The sequence below is a fragment of the Sturnira hondurensis genome, unplaced genomic scaffold (genome assembly GCF_014824575.4).
Source record: "Sturnira hondurensis isolate 20B ecotype Veracruz unplaced genomic scaffold, ASM1482457v3 Scaffold0021632, whole genome shotgun sequence".
In the NCBI taxonomy this organism is placed as follows: Eukaryota; Metazoa; Chordata; class Mammalia; order Chiroptera; family Phyllostomidae; genus Sturnira; species Sturnira hondurensis.
This window is the reverse complement of record NW_028094263.1, coordinates 2,768,905-2,786,684: the sequence shown is the minus strand read 5'-3', so window position 1 is coordinate 2,786,684 and position 17,780 is coordinate 2,768,905. Positions and strand designations below refer to the sequence as shown.

General features: G+C 53.2%; 2 protein-coding genes across 7 annotated transcripts in view; both read right to left on the bottom strand.

The window, feature by feature from the left end:
* Positions 1-17,780, bottom strand: part of HOXB3 (homeobox B3) — a 54,197-nt gene that overhangs the window by 18,916 nt on the left and 17,501 nt on the right. Inside the window, exons 1-2 of one of the 6 annotated variants that reach the window (XM_037033118.1) lie at positions 12,997-13,238; positions 4,726-4,904 (exon numbers count right to left, since the gene is read on the bottom strand). The gene's annotated coding sequence lies outside the window, so the exon portion shown is untranslated. Of the gene's footprint in view, positions 1-4,725; positions 4,905-5,951; positions 6,735-6,952; positions 7,168-12,996; positions 13,239-17,780 lie in introns of those variants that run through there. The other 5 variants (XM_037033121.1, XM_037033116.1, XM_037033119.1 and 2 more) reach the window with 5 other exon arrangements.
* Positions 7,299-9,377, bottom strand: HOXB4 (homeobox B4). Its single transcript, XM_037033128.1, has 2 exons — positions 8,717-9,377; positions 7,299-7,856 (listed from the first exon to the last, which is right to left on the bottom strand). Exons 1-2 carry the CDS (start codon positions 9,171-9,173, stop codon positions 7,558-7,560), a joined length of 756 nt encoding a protein of 251 aa, XP_036889023.1. The 5' UTR covers positions 9,174-9,377; the 3' UTR covers positions 7,299-7,557.

Genomic DNA, 17,780 nt, shown 5'->3' with positions numbered 1-17,780 from the left:
TCCTTCTCTGCCCCAGATTCGCACCTACACTTCCTACATCTACAGCTCCCTAACCACCCCCACCCCGACACACACTTACCTACAGCCCACCTCTCCTCTCTCTCTTCTCCTGCTTCTGCTTAGTTCATGGAGGTGCAGAATAGTCTGCTGGGGCGTCCGGGGTGGGGGTGGGGTGGGCGCGAGCCCTTCTCTGAGCCCCTGGATTTCTCAGCTTCGAGCGCTTCTGTCTGCATCCTTTAAGGTTAAGATTCCCTCCAGCTCCACTCTCTCCCTCACTCCTAGGATACTGGTTTTAGTGAGACCCACTCCCCCTCTTCCTGAACAATCCACAGAATGTCTAAAGGGACCAGCTTCAAAAGCAACACTTCGTAAGTCCACATTATATGTGTATAAAGAATGGGGCTTCTGGCTTTCATTCTAGTTTTGATCTTTCGTGGTACCTTTCTAAAGGGGCAGGGTGGACAGGCAACTCCGGGACTCACAGAGTGGAGAATAACCGCAGTGGGGACTTTTTTCATTTGTGGTGTCACGGTTACCAGGAAGCAAATCCTGCCGACTGACTGGGGCTACGTCTGGAGACAAAGACCCAGACTAAGGCTTCCACACAAAAGAAGTGGACTCTCAGCCTCTCTCTACCTATGTCACGCCCTGCCTCAGTCCCCTCGCCCCCAACTCCAGTGAAGACAGCTGGAGATTTAACTGGAAGGGGGATAGAGAACAGGAAGAAAGAGGCTTTGAAGTCGTCCTGGCAGCCCCAGGTCCCTATTTCCCAGGTGCTAGTGCCCTGAGCTTCCCATCCACAGACAATGGAGACAGATCAATGGGGAAGGATGAGGGGCGTTGCATATTAAAGGATGGAACACCCCGGACGACAGAAGAAATCCACTCCCTAGGCCTACAGAGAGCAACAGCACATGGACATCTTTATCTCAGAATAAACAGAACCACCCCAGACCGTCACGTACAGTGCGGCCCGGAATGAGCAGAGCAGTTACAGCCAGAATCGAGTTCTTGGCTATAATATGGGGTAGGGATGGAAAGGGGAGCAGAAGATACATTCCCGAAGAAGCGCCTGGCTGCTCGCTGCCAGCCTTGTCTTCTGCAGCTCTGGGGCAGCTGGCCACAGCAGGCAGAACAGGGGAAGGACAAATGAGGTTTACGGTAAAGAAGCTTGGGGATTCCCCTTCTGATTTATTTGGTTTGAACTGAAAGCAATTCAATGGGGAGGAGGCTGAGGACCCAGATGGTTTTAGCAACCCTCAAAGAGACAGCCACCCCCCGTGCAGGTCTAGGCAGGGTCCTGCTGTGGCCGCACCGAGGCCCCGGCAGAAGGCACCCGGTTGGTCGGCCTGGCCTTCTTGGAATCCGGATCCCGGCACAGGGGTGGGGTGCCGGCAGGGCTCGGACTCTGTAGGGGGGTGGTCGGCTTTGATTGTTCAGACACAACACGCAGACTGGTATTGAATTCAGCCTGCTGCCTCCCGTAGTGGGCCCCGAGCCCGGCTTCAGCAACTCCCTGCAACTCCCTGCAAGGTCCTGACCACAGATCCATTCAAATGGTTCTCTAAAGAAAACTGTCCACTAAAGTCTAAAAGAAAAATATGAGCCAACAAGACAGGAGATATAATATGCTGAAGCATGGGAAGGCGGCAATCCCTGAAACAGAGAAATTATTTTTAAGGACAAGAAAAAGAACAGCAAACTGACAGGAAGGCATTCCGAGCAGTTCTGTTAAAATGCCCACCCTCTTCTGATCCTGGGAATGTCCGTGTTCAAATAAACAAGCGCCAAGCGCGAGCTGAGCGCTTTCTTGCTGCCGATAAAGCGAACGTTTATACTGTGAGAAAGGCGAGATTGATTTACGAATCCGAACGCGCCGGTTTTATGGCTGATCACAAATCCGTCAGCGCTCAACTCACGCTGGGAAACTTCCCCACTCGGTTTTCCAACCAGACCCCCTCCCTGGCCGCTGCCCAAGGAGACCCACCACAGGGTGCGGGGGCTGCCCTAGCCTATCCAGGTGGGTGAAAGTAGGAGAAAGATGGGGAGGGCCAGGGACCGGGAGGGAGGAGAGGTCAAAGATTAAGAAGACTAGGAGCAGCCACTAGAATTGTGGAAGGTGAACCCAGTGGGCTGGGGAGCCCTAGGCAGCCCTCAGCTCTGAAAAGGTTTTGGTCTGGGGGTGAGGGAAAGGGAGACCTCCAAGTTCCCACCTGTGGGACTGAAATCCTTGCATGGACCCCAACCTTCCCTTCTATTGTTTTCCTTCTCCTTCTTGGTGGTGAACCCCTAATCCTCACACTGCCAGAGAGAAGCCTGTACAGCCCCAAGCAACTACCTGTTTATGACCTGGGCCTGTGGAGTTCCCACAACTGGTTCTCTGCCCTAATGAGTAATGGGTGCACATCTCCCTCGAGCCCCCAATATCGGCCCCCCAGGAGCCGCCCAGCTCACCTTTCTGTTCCCTCCCTTTCTTTCCCGAAAGGCCTCAGCCGCCTGCGTTTATTATGCCACCCAGGGACAAAGAAAAAGATACCAACCAATTTCAGTTATTTCTTGCCTGAGACCGAGTCCCTGAGTTACAATCGACAATTTACAAAATGCAAACCGACAGCAAACACATCCCAGCAAGGTTCTGTCTCTCCCAGCCTGAAACCCAGAAGGAGCGTTTGTTTCCTGTTCCCGGCTGGAATCTCTGTTTCTGTTTCCCTCTCTCTCTCTCTCTCTCCCCTCCTGAGAGGACGGCTGCCAGGGTGGCTTGTTAAGATACAGCGAGTAGAGTACAGATTTGGAAAACATGTTCAGAGTTCACACCTCAGAAAACCTGCACCCACCTCTGAAAATTCAAAGTTTCCAGAAACTTTGCCGAACAGGACAGAGCTGTCCCTGGAAATGGTCAGAGAGTCTGCAGTGACCCTTCTCCCCATCTCTCTTGCCCCTTTGGTGGGGAAGTACTCCACAGGCTCTGCGGGCAGCTGGGGTGGGACTGGGGAGCAGGGAAAGGGGGTGAAAGTGGGGATAGGAATAGCTCCCCAAACAAAGGAACTTCAGGAAACTGGGTTGGGAAGTTGCAGATTTGGATATCAGACTTTGAGACACAGCAACCCCCAACAAGGGTGAGGGGCTCTCTCTCCTTAGGATCCAGGTTCCTTTGGCCCTCTGAAGCCCTGTGGACCTCTCCTACCGATTCCCTTTGTGTGTCTTCCCTCAGCTTCCTCCAAAGGAAACAAGAAAAAAAAAGAGGGATAAACTGGACATGGGGGCGGGGGTGGGGCCTGGCTGAGGAAAGGAACCCTGCACAGAGAGCCAGGCCAGCACCCTCTTCCCTCCCCTGGCTATACCCAAGCCAACAATTTTATGCCTTTNGAGGGGCTCTCTCTCCTTAGGATCCAGGTTCCTTTGGCCCTCTGAAGCCCTGTGGACCTCTCCTACCGATTCCCTTTGTGTGTCTTCCCTCAGCTTCCTCCAAAGGAAACAAGAAAAAAAAAGAGGGATAAACTGGACATGGGGGCGGGGGTGGGGCCTGGCTGAGGAAAGGAACCCTGCACAGAGAGCCAGGCCAGCACCCTCTTCCCTCCCCCGGCTATACCCAAGCTAACAATTTTATGCCTTTTCTCCCCAACGAACAGTGATAGAAAAAACAGTCCAGCAATTCCAAAATAATAAGGAAGGGGTTGAGGGCTAGAGGGGGTAGAGATGGGCACACAACAGCCCAAAGACCACTCCCAGCGGAGGTGCGAATTTCCCTCCTGGGCAGGGCGCAGAGCCAGCACAATGTCCAGTCTCAGGGAGGTCAAGGGGCTTCCGAGGTCATTTTGCGGTTCTAATACTGAGCTAATCGCCTAGAAAACGTGGCCTTTCCATGAACTCTCTCTCCCGCTAGCCTCCTGCCTCCAAACTCTCAATCTCTCAGTGAGCCCCAGGGAAAGAGGATCCACACGTTCAGGTCTGAGGCAGGGCCCACTGGCTGGCTCCCCCTCAGAAGCAGGCCCCTAGGTCGGGGTGGGTGGTGGGGGGACAGAGCCCCCAAATCAAGAGAGCAAAAGGAAACCAAACTAAACACTCATCCTCCAGAAAGAAAGAACAATCTAATCCAAGAGGAAGATTCCTGTGTCAAGGAGCTTTGCATGTGAATGGAGCAGTTTCTTGCTCCAGAGAGTTGAGACTATTTGTCTAGAATCCCAAGCTGGACACACACACACACACACACACACACACACAAATAAACAAATAAATAGAAAGACATCCACCTATTCCCTGCTCTGAGGCTGGGGCATTTCATCCAAGAAACACATCCCCTTTTTCCAGGAGGTGGCAGTGAATACTCTCACCAGTGAACAGACACATGGGGCACAAGCCCCCAGCGCCAGTAACATTCCGGCCACATGTGCACCTCGCTGCACACACATGCACAGGCACACTCACAAGGGCTCCACAGGCCCACCTGCATTTTCCAGAACCAGGAAAGCACTCACAAACAACCTTCTCTGGGGTCCTTCAGGGGCCCTGACACCTCGATTCTCAGCAGTTCAAACCCTCTCCAGGTGCCAGGCCTCTCTCTCCCTCTGGCCCCAGCATCAGTCACCATAAAAGGCCCCAAACCTGACCGAGCGTCCACCATAAAAGCTCCACCAAGAAAGGGGTTTCCTCTTTCCCTTGTAAAAAAACAAAAAGCTCATAAAACGATTTTTAAAAAATGCCAGCCCAGCCGGGGGGCTTCGTTACCTTTGCGCCTCTCTCCTCCTTTCGCCTGAACTCCTCGAATCCCATTCATGACGAAGGGCTTCTTCCAAACTGAAGAGAAAAAAGTTTTCAACTTTACGGTTCCAAAATTTTTCCCCCTCGCAGATCTGAGAGAGACGGCTAACACTTTTTTCCCCCAACAGCCGGTCTGCGGAGATTTGCTGTTGAATAATAACAAAGGAGAGAGGATACGTATTTAAAGAAAAGAAGTGATTAATGGTTTTCTGTATAATTCTCACATTTTTCTTAGCTCTTGTCTACACAGAATGGCTGTGAACTTTAAGCTCCATAGAAATCTTTTTTTTATTCTATTCATACCTTCCAAGGAGCAGCTTTGATTTGGTTCTATAGAGGCATTGGGGGGGGAGCATATGCTTTTTAAGAACTACTTTCCCCTCTGTTAAAGGCGGTAGCATCCCCTGGCAGCTAAACACCACACCGAGATTGACCGAAACAAAGCTGGCTGCTCTCATCCTCCAGGTCTGGGTGATTTTTTATGAGTCTCCCAGCAGCGTTTAAACAAGCAATTCAACCCTTTCTCAGGCGCTCGGGACACCGGCCCCGTCTGTCCCTCGGCCCTACCCAGCCTCAGACTTCTGGAGGCTGCAAACCGGGGGGGATGCAATAAATAAATAACAATAAAATGTGCGGGTGGATTGGACTCTTTATTTTCTGACAGGAGAAAGGACAAAAAAAAAAAAACAAGAACAAAAACAAAACAAAAACGACTTTTAACTGCATATGCTCTCCCGAGCCCTGAGCTTTCTGGAGGCAAGTGGCTGTACCGTGGGCCATCAGAGGACCAGAGACCCCGGGCTGGAGCCCCCAGATTTTAGAACTTCTCCTGGGTGATGCCCAAAAGCGGCCCAAGCTTAACAGAGTTTCCGAGGGTCTCTGGTACCCCCACCCCCTTCCCCCACTTCATTCTAGGGGTGACTGGGACCTCCGAGACAGAAAGCTATTTGGTCCCCAGTCGTACTTTCGATACTTTCTATGAGAAAGAAAATGAAAATTAATACAGGAGCAGGGCTTCACAAAAGAGGCCATTTGTCTTCTTGATTATCTATTTGCTTGTCAGAGTTTGAGCTATGGCACTGGCTAGCTCCTTTGTAATATAAAAATACTCTGAAAACCTGCAAACACCCAGAAACATCTGTGCAAAAAATTAGACTCATTAAATCCTTAAACACCTCAGAGGAAAACGATACCTTCATACTCGGGAGGAAAGAGGCCGGCCTCGAGAATCCTCTCTCGGAACTTTAATAAGCAAAGAGCCGTCTGTCTAGAAGGAGACCGCTGAACCGCATTTTATTTGCTTATGACAAATAAATCACGATATGAAAGGCTTTGCTGTACTTAAGCCTCTTGTGTCCTACAATGAAACATTTTCCCCCCATTAGGGATTGGAGTCAGCCCTCTCCATACATTTTTTGGACTGGAGGGGAAAAACTGAAATCCCCAAACAGAACACACCCACCCCAAAAGAAAAACAAACCAGCTACTACAGTTTGGAATCCTCAGACATAGAAATTCCCCAGACTCTGACCAAAACAAAAAAATCATCAACCACATACAATGTGAGTCTGAATGAAATGGGGCGCTTAAAATAGAGACTAGGTGGCATTTGTCTGTATCTTTATATCAAGGCTTCAACAAAAACACACTGTGCTGGTCACAAGAAACCAAACATTTATTTCTATTGTCACTCTGTACAGGACACAAATTTTCACTCCAACTTAAGAGTTCTAGACTCAGGCACCCCCAGAACTAGGAAGGAGGCCTGGTTTGGAATGTCAGGACAAGAACAGGAGGACACACACGACATAAAATAATAATAATAATAATAATAATTAATAATAATCAATGCAACAATGATAAACTATGGGAGAGGTCTCTGCAACACCATCTCCCAGGCCGGGAGGGGCACAAGGATTTATTTCCTAGTTTCACGTTCAATTTCAGTCTGAGAGCAGGTCTCTGTACAGCTCTAGCTCGGCCCCTCGCCCTGCCAGGAATGGCTTGACCTTCCAGAGGAAGGCACTCCCGGGTCTTCACGTCTCTTTCTTTTTTCTTGGACTCAATTTCCCTGCACCTCCACTTGTCCCCTTCCGGCTGCCCCCCATCCCAGCCCCGCAGTGGAAGGGGGGGGGAGCAGTCAGTGTCCCCGAGAAGGGTCACGGAGGGGGAGGAGGTTGTATGTGTGTGTTACCGTGGTTAAAACACTGCGCTATCTGGCAATCAGAGGGTGCTTTCGCTGGGTGTCAGGAATGGGGGACAAAGAAAGAGAATCCAGGTTGTCTTCCAGCAGCGGCAGCAGCAGAGGCGGCGGCGGCCGGGCCGGGCCTCATTTGTTAGCTGGGTGTCGAGGTAATGGTCGCCACGGAGGCCCGTCCTCTCCGTCCTCTCCTCGGCAGAGTAAACAAGACAGATGGGCCTGGGCCTGGCGTGATTAAAGATGAAACGTGGATCCATCTTCGCCAAAGCTGAAAAGGAGGAGTGCAGCCTCCTCCTATTTCTCTTTCTGTCTTTTTCTTTCTTCCTTCTTCCTTTTTTTCTTTTTTTTTTTTTTAAGGAAGAAAGCAAGAGACTTGAGCTTTGCTTCTGGGGGGCCTCGCCGGGCTCCCTATTGTCGTTTTTTATAAATAAAGCTTCCCCTTCCCCTTCTCTGCGTTTATTCGTGTAAATGGATAAAATGCAGGGGAGGGGGCAGGAAGGCTTTTCCGGGCCCAGTCCCCTCCCGCCTCTCTCCCCCTGTATTCCCCGGCGCTCGCCACCCTCCCCGCCCCAGGTTCGAGGCTCCCGCGCGGGGGGCCACTAGAGCGCGGGAGGACCTCCGCTGGGCCGGCCCGGAGGCCCGCTGGCTGCGCCCGAGGTGCCACCCGAGCGAATCTTGGTGTTGGGCAACTTATGGTCTTTTTTCCACTTCATGCGCCGGTTCTGGAACCAGATCTTGATCTGGCGCTCAGACAGGCAGAGCGCGTGGGCGATCTCCACCCTCCTGCGCCGCGTCAGGTAGCGGTTGTAGTGAAATTCCTTCTCCAACTCCAAGACCTGCTGGCGAGTGTAGGCGGTCCGAGAGCGCTTGGGCTCCCCGCCGGCGTAATTGGGGTTTACTGGACACACACAGAGAGAAGGAGAAAGAGAAAGTTTTATTGCCTAGAAATAAAAGGGAGGAGGGAGAAGAGCCCTTTCTTCCAGCTAACACAGTACTTCCCTCCCTTCCTCCCTCCCCCTCCTACCACCTCTTCTTCCTGGGGGGCGGGGGGGGAGGACGAAAAGGGAAGAAAGCGGGACCCCAAGAAAGAAAAGAGACCTCAAAATTTTAGAGGGTTATCTTGATGATGTTTGGGTGTCTGGCGGGGGGAGACGCGTGGGGGGGGCGGAGTGAGATCTTCACAAGGTTTTAATCGGTCCTCTCCTGCCTTGGCCTGAGGCCCGGGGTGGGAGAATAAGGGGTGAAAGGGGAGGGGGCTTCCCTAAACCTTTCTTCTGTTAGTTCCCACCCTCTCCGCTCAGATTCCAAGCAGTGCCTGCCCCCAGTGAAAACTTTTGCCCACTTCTTGAGCCAAGGAGCAGACTAGAGGAAAGAAAGAGGGAAAAAGAAATAGTAGGAGTTCACTCAACTCTGCTTAAATACAGATTGCCGCCTCCTCCTTCTCCCCAACCGCCCACCCCCTCCCCAACTTCCAACTTCACTGAGACTACGTGTCCCTGGCGAAAAAGTCGCTGGTGAGAATGGCAAAGAGGATGGGGAACCGACTTCAAAGGCGCAGGGCCCACCAGGCCATAAAAATTTATGGGGGATGTAATTATGTGGCTCTGAAAACAGGCGACCGTAAATCTCGGCAATGGCGAGTTTATAGCGGGGACAATTGGCTTCCTCCAGCTTCCCCCCGCCCCCCCCCATGCCTCCGAGGTCCCTTTGGTGCAAAGCGCTGGGGGTGGGAGGGGGAAGGGGTGCCCACGCACTCACCCGTGCTCACGTGAACTTTGCGCATCCAGGGGTAGACGACGGGCTCTTTGCACGCGGAGTGGGACGGGCTGGGGTGCAGGGGGTTCTGGGCGCAGGGAGGCGGCGGGGGGCTGCTGCTGACCACCTCGCAGCGCTGGCCGGGCTCCGGGAGGAGGGCCCCGGAGGGTGGCGGCGCAGGAGCCCGAGGGGACAGCCCGGGCGGCGGCGGGGGTGGCGGGGGCGGCGGCGGGGGCGGCGGGGGCCCGGGGTCCCGGCAGGCCGCGTAGCGCTGCACGGTGCACGCCGCGCGCCGCCCGAAGCCCGCCTCCGGCTGGAAGCTGCTCTCTCGCCTCTGGCCGCCGGCGTAGTACCCGGGCGAGTGGTCGCTGGGTAGGTAATCGCTCTGTGAGTATTCCTCGCACGGAGGGAACTTGGGGTCGACATAGTTTGAGTTGATCAAAAAAGAACTCATAGCCATTAATTTCTGGGAATTGCCCACAAAATATACTAAAATTTATTCCGACCCCTGACTCGTTTTCCTGTTTCCGAAAGCCCTCCTACTTACTGTCAAGTGAACAAAGTTAGGACCCCACGTGATCCTGGGAGCCAATGGCCGCCCCGCCTGCGATTCCCGGATAAGGAAATCTGCTCACCCGGACCCCACTCCAGCCAAAGAGGTTGATTTCCCCTTCTTCTCTCCCCCTCCCAACCCACCCACCCACCCACCCAACGACAGGATTTGCATAGGGCTCCCGCGGGGCGACCGCCTCCTCGCCTCGCTCTCTCCAAGATCACAGGGAGAGAGCGAGAGCAGGTTGCCAACAGAGGGCTTGCTGGGGCCCTAAGCAGAATGCGGTCCCTGGATCCCCTTGGAAGCTAGGGGTCCCCAGCGCAGCCCTCCTGTCCTGCCTCACCCCCGCTCCGCATTCTGTGTCTTCCACTGGCCCCCATCCCTTCCTCCCTAGGCCGGGGGCCCATGCACCCTGCCTCTGCGCGGGGAGGGAAGTGACGGGCAGCCTGGGGTCTTCGCCCAGAGAGGGGAACCCACTCGGGGACGAGAGGCACTGAGCGTGGGGCTTTTCTCCGCAGCGGCATGGGGAGGGGTAGGGAGTGAGAGAGGCGTTGGGCGCAAGCAGGCGGGTGCACGGAGGGACTTGTCAGAGATGAATGGAACCGCCGGCGGATCGATAGGAAATTCATGCACTAATTCGGGGAGACCTTGCCTTCCAAATCGCATTTAGCTGCGCTATTAGTTCGGCTTTGTCAGTCCCTCCGTCTGCTCCCCTCTCCTATCCACTCCTCCCCTTACCCCACACGTCCCAAGCAGCAGAAAGGACGTGGTTTCCCACAATGAACGTGAGCACTGGAGTTAAAAAACAACAACAACAACAACAAAACCCAGCAACTTTTGAGAGCAGATTGAATAGCAATTTGCTAATTTCAGAACCATCGAAGCAACACTAACCACCGGGTGGAGACTTTCTAATTGCCACTAATGCCACCGCCTCCTCAGCAAACAGAAACCTCCCATTCTTGTGATGCTGGGGTAGGAGCACTGGGGTGACCCCCACACGCAGTAACACCCCTTGGTAATCGCGCATTTCCAGGGCGTCTCGTTCCGAACTCAAACGAAAAGGCGAGCTCAGCGTCCGCTTGTAAAGCGAATTTCCTCTGCCTTCACATCCCGAAGACAACAGTCATTTTCCCCCCGGATTTTCAGGAAAGCCTTCCTGAACCCAGACTAGAGAATAGGTGGGTTCGAGAAAGAGGATGAAGGAAAAAACACCACCAACATTAACCTATTAAGAGAAGTGAAAAGAAACCCAGGCTCCCAGGGGCGAACATGGGGGCATGTCAGGTAGACGATTTCTCCGTTTCTAACCAGTTGCGGGAGGAAAAGACAGAGGAAGAAAGAAGCAAGGAGTCTTCGTGTGGTCAGTCACCGCATGGTCCTCATTTAGAGAGAAAAAAAATCTTCGGGAGGGGGGAAAATGAGCGGAGTGTTTATGTCAACTACATATTCCCCTAGATACGAATTTGTGACCACAAAATTTCTTACACAAATTCGGATCTACAGGGTATATACAGAAGACAGACAGATCTTCTTGGCCCAGAAATTTTCCAGTCCTCCTACTTTCCGCGTGTTCTTCGTTTGGGATGTGGTTTGAGGGCTTTGAGTTTATTTCGTTTGTTCTGATTTTTGAGTTCTGGAAACAGGAAAAGGCACTGCGGGTCCATCCTTGGGATGACAAGCCTTTCAGCTCTCTTTCTTTTCTATTAGAGCTAGAGGCAGCCGTCAGGCAAAGAGACGCGAACCTCGCGGCCGCTGCGCAACTCTCTCGGCGGTGGCGCATGAATTATGAGATGTAAACATTAGCTAAACACAAAAGGAAGAAGGGGTCATCCCGAGGCTGCGGCGAGTCAGAATCAGGCCCTTCTGGGTGCCCTCGCGCCCCTCCCATCCCCCAGGACTTTTTTTTTAAGAAAAACAAAACCCCAATGGGCTCCTCCAGTGACCCCTGCAGCCTTTAGTTTTTGATCAAACGAATATCTAGATATTTTCCAAGGCTCCTCTTAGCAAAGGGAGGGGGGAGAGGCGGCTGGGTGTGAAGCGGGTGTCATAAAAGTCCTTTTGGAAAATTTCAATGGTAAAATGAGGGAGAAACAGCTGTAAAGAAAAATGCTGGGAGACCAAGCAGATGGGGCCCCGGACGTTTAATGACGGGCAATTCTGTTTACAACCTGAGAAAAAGATCAAAGGCGTTTCATTTCCGAATGAAGGGCAATGAGGAACCATAAAAGATGCAGCCAGATGATATTCCGGTCCCTCCCAACCTCCCAAACCTCCTGGGGCCAGAAACGGAGGTTAATCCCTGAAGTGTGAGGAGGGACCCCAGCTCCCCACCTCCCTAGCCCCAGGCAGGCTCGCTCTCTCTCTCTCTCTCCCTATTTCTCTCCCAACTTGCTTATTGGGCCACCTGCTAGGGTTGCTGGCAGTGGGACCCAAATGGGGATCTGGGACACCTGGGGGATCTGGGGTTTCCAAGCGAATTTCCCGAGGCTTCAGGTAACCACTAAATTTACTAAACTGGGAGAGTGGGGGTGAGGTGGAGGGAACTGGGTCCCAGACTGTGAAAGCTGATGGCCTTCTCAGGGTAAGGGAATATGTAATAGAAGCAACCTCTTCTCCACTCACACTCTCCACCCAGCTCCCCAGGTCTGAAAAATACTTGTATCCCTAGTGAACGAGTCAGAGAAATGTTGACTTCATTAACAAATAGGGCAATAACAAAAAAAAAAAAAAAACCACACCTTTTAACCACCACACTCTAGAGGTAGGTATCTGCTCGTCCTCAGTCCTGGACCTTTGTAGGTGGGTAGGAAGAGAGCTCTCACCTGCCAGCAACTGGGTCCAGAGGCCCTCTTTTCCATCCCAAATCTAGACGGCCAATGTTGGCCTCCAGGCCTGCTTTCTAACACCAATACTTTTCCAGCCAGGCTGGACTCCCATATATTTGAAAACCCACACATACCACACACACAAAATTATACTGTAGTTACCGTAATCTCAGACCCCTATCTGGGCACTCAGGGAGACTGAGGTCTGGCCTAGAGCTCACTGACAAAATGCTTAAGTTGGACCCCCCTCAACGCCAAGCAAGGACCTTTCTAAGTCTTGTCAAAGGCCACTTAGGAGCTGCACGACCCGCTCCAACTGTTCAGGCCCCTCCCCCACCCCATACCTCCTCAACTCTCTGGCTTTCTGAAACCCATCCAGTTCCTAAGTAGGTTTTTCGAAATTTTGGGAGGGCCGCTGAGCTGACCACCCAGCCTCTCTGCTGATCTACACTTCACCAGGGATGTGGCCCAAGCACCCAGAACACCCAGAAGAGCTACTGAGGGGCTGGGCATGGCTGATCTTAGGGACAGAGCGTGGAGATTTTCTCCTCTGCGCGCTGGAAGCCGCCACCTGCCCTTGCCACCCATTCTACCGAAGCGCCCGCACCTCCCACCCCAGCCAAGTCCAGCCGCGTTGGCTGGAGGACAGGGTTTATCAGGGATCCCCAAACTGGGTTTCACCAGAGCAGGAGGCTGCCTCTCTCCTCCATGCCCAGAATCAATATGCATAATAATAAAAATAAGACAGAGCCAGCGCTCCGCGCGCGGTCGAGCCACCTCCCCTGCGCTCCCCGGTGGCTCGCTGCCTTGCGGGTCGCCTTCTCTGGGCAGCCACAGGTTGCTAGAGTGACCTCTCGCCTCTCAGCGCCCCGCAACCGCCCAGCCAGCGCGCAATCATCTACCTTTTGTTGGCAGGGTAGAAGAGACATCGAGGGAGAGGGAAACGGAAGGGCCACGGAGGCGAGCGCCCCGCCGGCCCGCGCACCGCACCCGCAGCCGCGCGGGAGGGTTGAAGGCCGGAGCGGAAGACCGCAGGGTGCTCCCAGAGCGACTCCCCGCTCCTCTCGGCCGCCCCCCGGCCGGGGATCCGCTCGCAAACAGCTGAGCTCGCGCTTGTCCACTATTGTGTGTCCAGAAAACCGAACCGCGGCTACCGGGCAGAGGAGCCCTGGGCCCCTTCGGAGGCCGGAACAAGACTTTTTTTTTTTTCTGCTGTGTTTTTGTTTTTGAAGCACAAGTTTTCGTATTAATCTCATACTTTGGCAGTCTTTGTTAAACAACTTGGCGTGTCACAAGACTCTCAAACATTTTAATAATTTTTAGACGCCGTGACCTGAGGTTCACCCCTCTCCAGGCCTCCCCACGAGCAGGCAGTTACTATAATACGGTCGCGCAGTGCGCCGGGTCATAAGGAGTTTCGCGCAGGTCACTACTCGGGCGAAAAATGGCAGAGCAAGACTTGGGTTCAGCTTCTCCTCCCCAGCGAACCTTCATTCCCTTCAACCCAACCCCCACCCTCAAAAAAGTTCCGTTCGGATAGGACTCAGCCTGCGGGGGCGGGGGGAGGGTGGTCCTTTGCTTTGATAGTCTGTCATTCTATATTTTTGTCAGCTCTGGTTCCTCAACTCTGGCAAACAGGAAGAGAGTAGGATTCCGCGGTGGGAGACACAGCCCACTTCCCTCCTGCCTCCCCTATAAGTGGCTGCATTCTGCAGGGCCCGTAACCCAAGCCCACTGCACACTCCATCTGCTTTATTCTACCCTCCAGTGTCAGAAATAGCCCCCATTTCTGCCCAAACTTTGGAGACTCCAGAGCCCCAGGAATGGCCCCTCCACCTGGCTGGTGGGCACGTGAGATTTGGTTCCTAGACCAGTAAGTTTGGGAAAAACAGAGAGAAATGCACTGGTCCAAGCCAGGGGCTGGGCTTTCAGATGCTCTAATTCTCCCTTAAAAACAAAACAAAAAGAAGTGCCCACCCGCAGATTTTGTTTAAAATCACTTCTCATCTATATAGTGATTCCCTTGTCCATCCCTTGTCCATTCACCACCACCAAGGAGGTTCAGGGGTGAATTAAACAGGCATCAAAAATATTCAGAGATTTTTTTGTTTGTTTGTTTGTCCCTCCAGGATTAGAATCCCTCCCGTTGACTGCCAACAACACACTTCCCCTTTCATCAGCCTCCAAGGGACCCACAGAGGCAAGTCAGGTGACTCCCCTTCCATCCAGCTCAAGTTCAGAGGAAGTGTCTGCAGTGTGGTACCCCCTGGTACAAGGAGGTTAGGGGAGAGAGTCCCAAGGCCCCCAGCTTGGCCTGGGGTGACAGAGGACTTTCCTTCCCTGCCCTGAGGTTCCTCCAGCCCAGGATCTTGAGCTGCTCCAGTCTACCCCACAGGACCATAAATTTGCTAACATCATGTCCTGGGATGGACAGAAGGACACCAATTTTCTAGTTCGGGCTTTTGTCTCCACTTCATCTGAGCTCCAGGAACCCCTTCCTGACCTGACTCGCCGGAGAAACTTGCCTGCAAGCTGAGTAGAGATAGGGACCCACATCCAGTTGGGTTAGTCCAAACACTGGGGTCAAATCGATTTGAAATTTGGCATTAAGCCATTGTCTCGTCTGACCATATTTCAAAAGGTGTCTTCATGAAAACTCTCAGGTTATCTCTATGCTTGCAGAGCAAACCCCCGCAGTGTACCTCCTGTATTAAATGTTTAGAAGAGAATATGATGACATCTCATAAAGCAACAAACAGCCATTTGAAGACCCAAAATAGGCATGTGCCCTGGTGTTATAATTACAAAGTCTCTAAGCATTTTACTTTTGCGCTAAGCTTAATGCATGGATTCAAGGTTCATTTCAGGTCGCCTGTTTCGACTGCAGTTAAAAAGCTCTCTGTGAGACCATTCAGTATTTTTCCTTCTCATTTCCCCTCCCTCCTCCCAATAGGAAGAGAGGGATCCTGCATAAACGCACAAGTGGAGGTTTGGGAGAGCGAGAGAATTAATAAGCTAAACTTCTTTCAGTTTCCAAGTTCTTAAGCCCAAGCAACTTGAAAAGTGGGATGGAAGTTTAGAAATCTTTCAGTCTTAGCCCATGGTCATGGATTCCGGCTGCCTGGACCCCACCTGGAGGTCAAACCCTGCCCAGAAAACAGGCCTGGAGAGAGAGCGGGTTTGGGGTGCCAGCTGTCTGGCCCCTTTAGGTTAAGCAGGGTGGGTTGGTTTTGCTGGGACTCGGGCCTTCACCTTGGAAGCCTTCCTTGCCCCCCCCCCCCGAACCTCCTGCAAGGACATCTGGGTAATTGGATTTTTAAAATGTGTGCTTCTGGGTAGGTTTTAATTAAATTTTATACCATGACTCAAAGGTTATCTTTGGGAGAGAAAATTGCGCAGAGAATTCGCCATATCCTCAGCAACTCCCTTTCGCACAGCTCCCCACTCCACTAGTGTGTTTTGGGGAGAAGTGTTTCTTCCCTTCTCAGTTTCTCCTTTTTCCGGACCTTTGCCTCGCCTCCCTGCCCAGCTCCGCTCCTCCACGCCCCCCACCCCCCAGCCCGCAAGCCTTCCTTACCTCCAGCATCCCTCGCTTGGTCTCTTCTCTCTTCACACACAGCCTCCTCCCCTCTCCCACCCCGCCCTCGCCACTAGACGCCGCCGCCGCCCGCTCACGCACGCGGTAAACTTTTGACCCTCCAACTTCGCGACCCCTCTGGCAATAACACTGGCCTCACCGCCCAGGATATCATTCTGCTGCACCGGCTGCAGAAACCCCAGCGCAAGACGCCGTCCCGGTCCCCCACCCCCATTCACACACACCAGGGGCCTTAGGCCTGGGGAAGAGGAGTCTTTTGTTCATTAAAAACTCTTTGGGACAAGGTTCCAATTCCACTTCCCGTATTGACCCCACTTCCCGCTTTTCCACGGGTCTCTTCTGTTAGCATGCCCAGAAGAGCTATTGATGGCCCACTTCTCTCCATTCCTGCCCCCCAGAAAGGGCCCAGATGCTGGCAAGATGTATAGGGAGCGGTAGAACGGTCTGCCCTGGAGGAGAGGATTTCTAAGGTGAAGAGTGGGGGAAGCTTGGAGCAAGGGTTCCCTGGGAGCGGAGGGGGCGACAGTGCCCACAGGCCTAGAGAGAGAGCTCAGTATCCAGGCCGTGCGAGGCCCAGTGGGCTCCAGGCCACCTTGCTTGGCCGCTCGCTGGCGCCTCGGAGGCCCCAGCCTGGCTGTGAACTTGGTCTAAGGCGGACTCTACTGGCAGCTCCGGGACGTTACAGCTTCTGCCTCTCGGCCAGCGCAACGGCAGCGCGGATAACCTGAGCTTTTTGGGTCTCCCTTGAGCCCAAATACCGCATTCCAGGCTTCCCACCTCTCACAAGGGAGAGTTTCGTTCCTCTTTCCCTAGGGGCCCTCGGGAGTCAGAAAACAGAAAAGAAAGAGCGAGTTCGAGAGACACACCCAGAGAGAAAGAGAAAAACGGAATGAGCCTGCAGAAACTCCGGGAGATACAGATTATCCTTCCTCCTGACTCCGAGTCCCGGGGATGAGATGTTCCCACTTGCTGGGACTCTCCCTCCGCTTCTCCCCTAAAAGCTGCTCTCCAGGCTGAATCCCCTCCTTTCCACTTGACCTGAGTCACCTCTTGGCTAGGCAAGCCACACTGGACCCGGCACCTTCCCTTCCCTAGATGCATTCATCGCCAGCCCACAGGACTCCCAGATTCAGAGATCCTGCCACCAAAACTGAGGGGGCCCGTGCTTGACGCCTTGAAGCGGCAGTCAGAGCCACAGCCTTGGGAGCTCAGCCCGAATCCGCGCGGAGAGCAAGGCCAAAGCCCAGCCGCCCACAGCACAGCTGGGCGGCCTGGGAGCGGTTCCAAGGCGGAGAAGCTACAGGACGCTGCAGAAAGTGCGTTTTCCTCTCCTAGAGCAAAGTTAGGGAGACAAGAGACAGGACAGAGGACACCTAAAACAGAGAAGAAGGAGGAGAAATAAGAGTAAGAGAGATGAAAACTTGGGTAGGTAGTGATATTCGAGGTCGGCCAGGCCTGAATTGCCTGAAGTCCAATCCTCTCCAGTCTCCCGAACCTCCCCCCCCCCGCGTTTCCTCTTGCAGCCCGAAATCTGGGACTCAATAAATTCGCCCAAATGAAAGAACGCAAAATCCGCTTAAACCTGTCTGCATGCCGCTGCCCCAGCAGAGCGGCGGAGGTGGCGGCGGAGGTGCGACCCGTGGCGAGTAATGTATGCGGCAGCGGCTGGCAGCCCGGAGTAGGCCGGCGCTCCGGCCCAGTCTGCTGACCTCTGCGTGATCCCGGACTCTATGAATTATTGATGAGATATGAGCGTTGATTTCCCCTTTCAGGATGCAAACTCCATTATATTGTTAAAATGGCGATTTAATCGTTGAGAATAGCTTTGGTGTGGGTTTTTTTCCCCCAACTCATTTGCGCCTCCTTCCTTTTCATTTAACTCTCTTAATTAAATCCTTTAACAGATTTTAATCACTTTTTGGAGGGAGGAGTAGGGGGAAGGGGTAGGCCATCACTACCACCACTACCAAACACTAAACAAAACAATCTCCCAAACTAGAAAAGGCTTCTACCTTGGAGAAGTTCAGAGGAAGGTGGCGGAGGGGCTCAACTCTGAAAAGGTTGAGCTGGGAACATCTCCCAGGACAT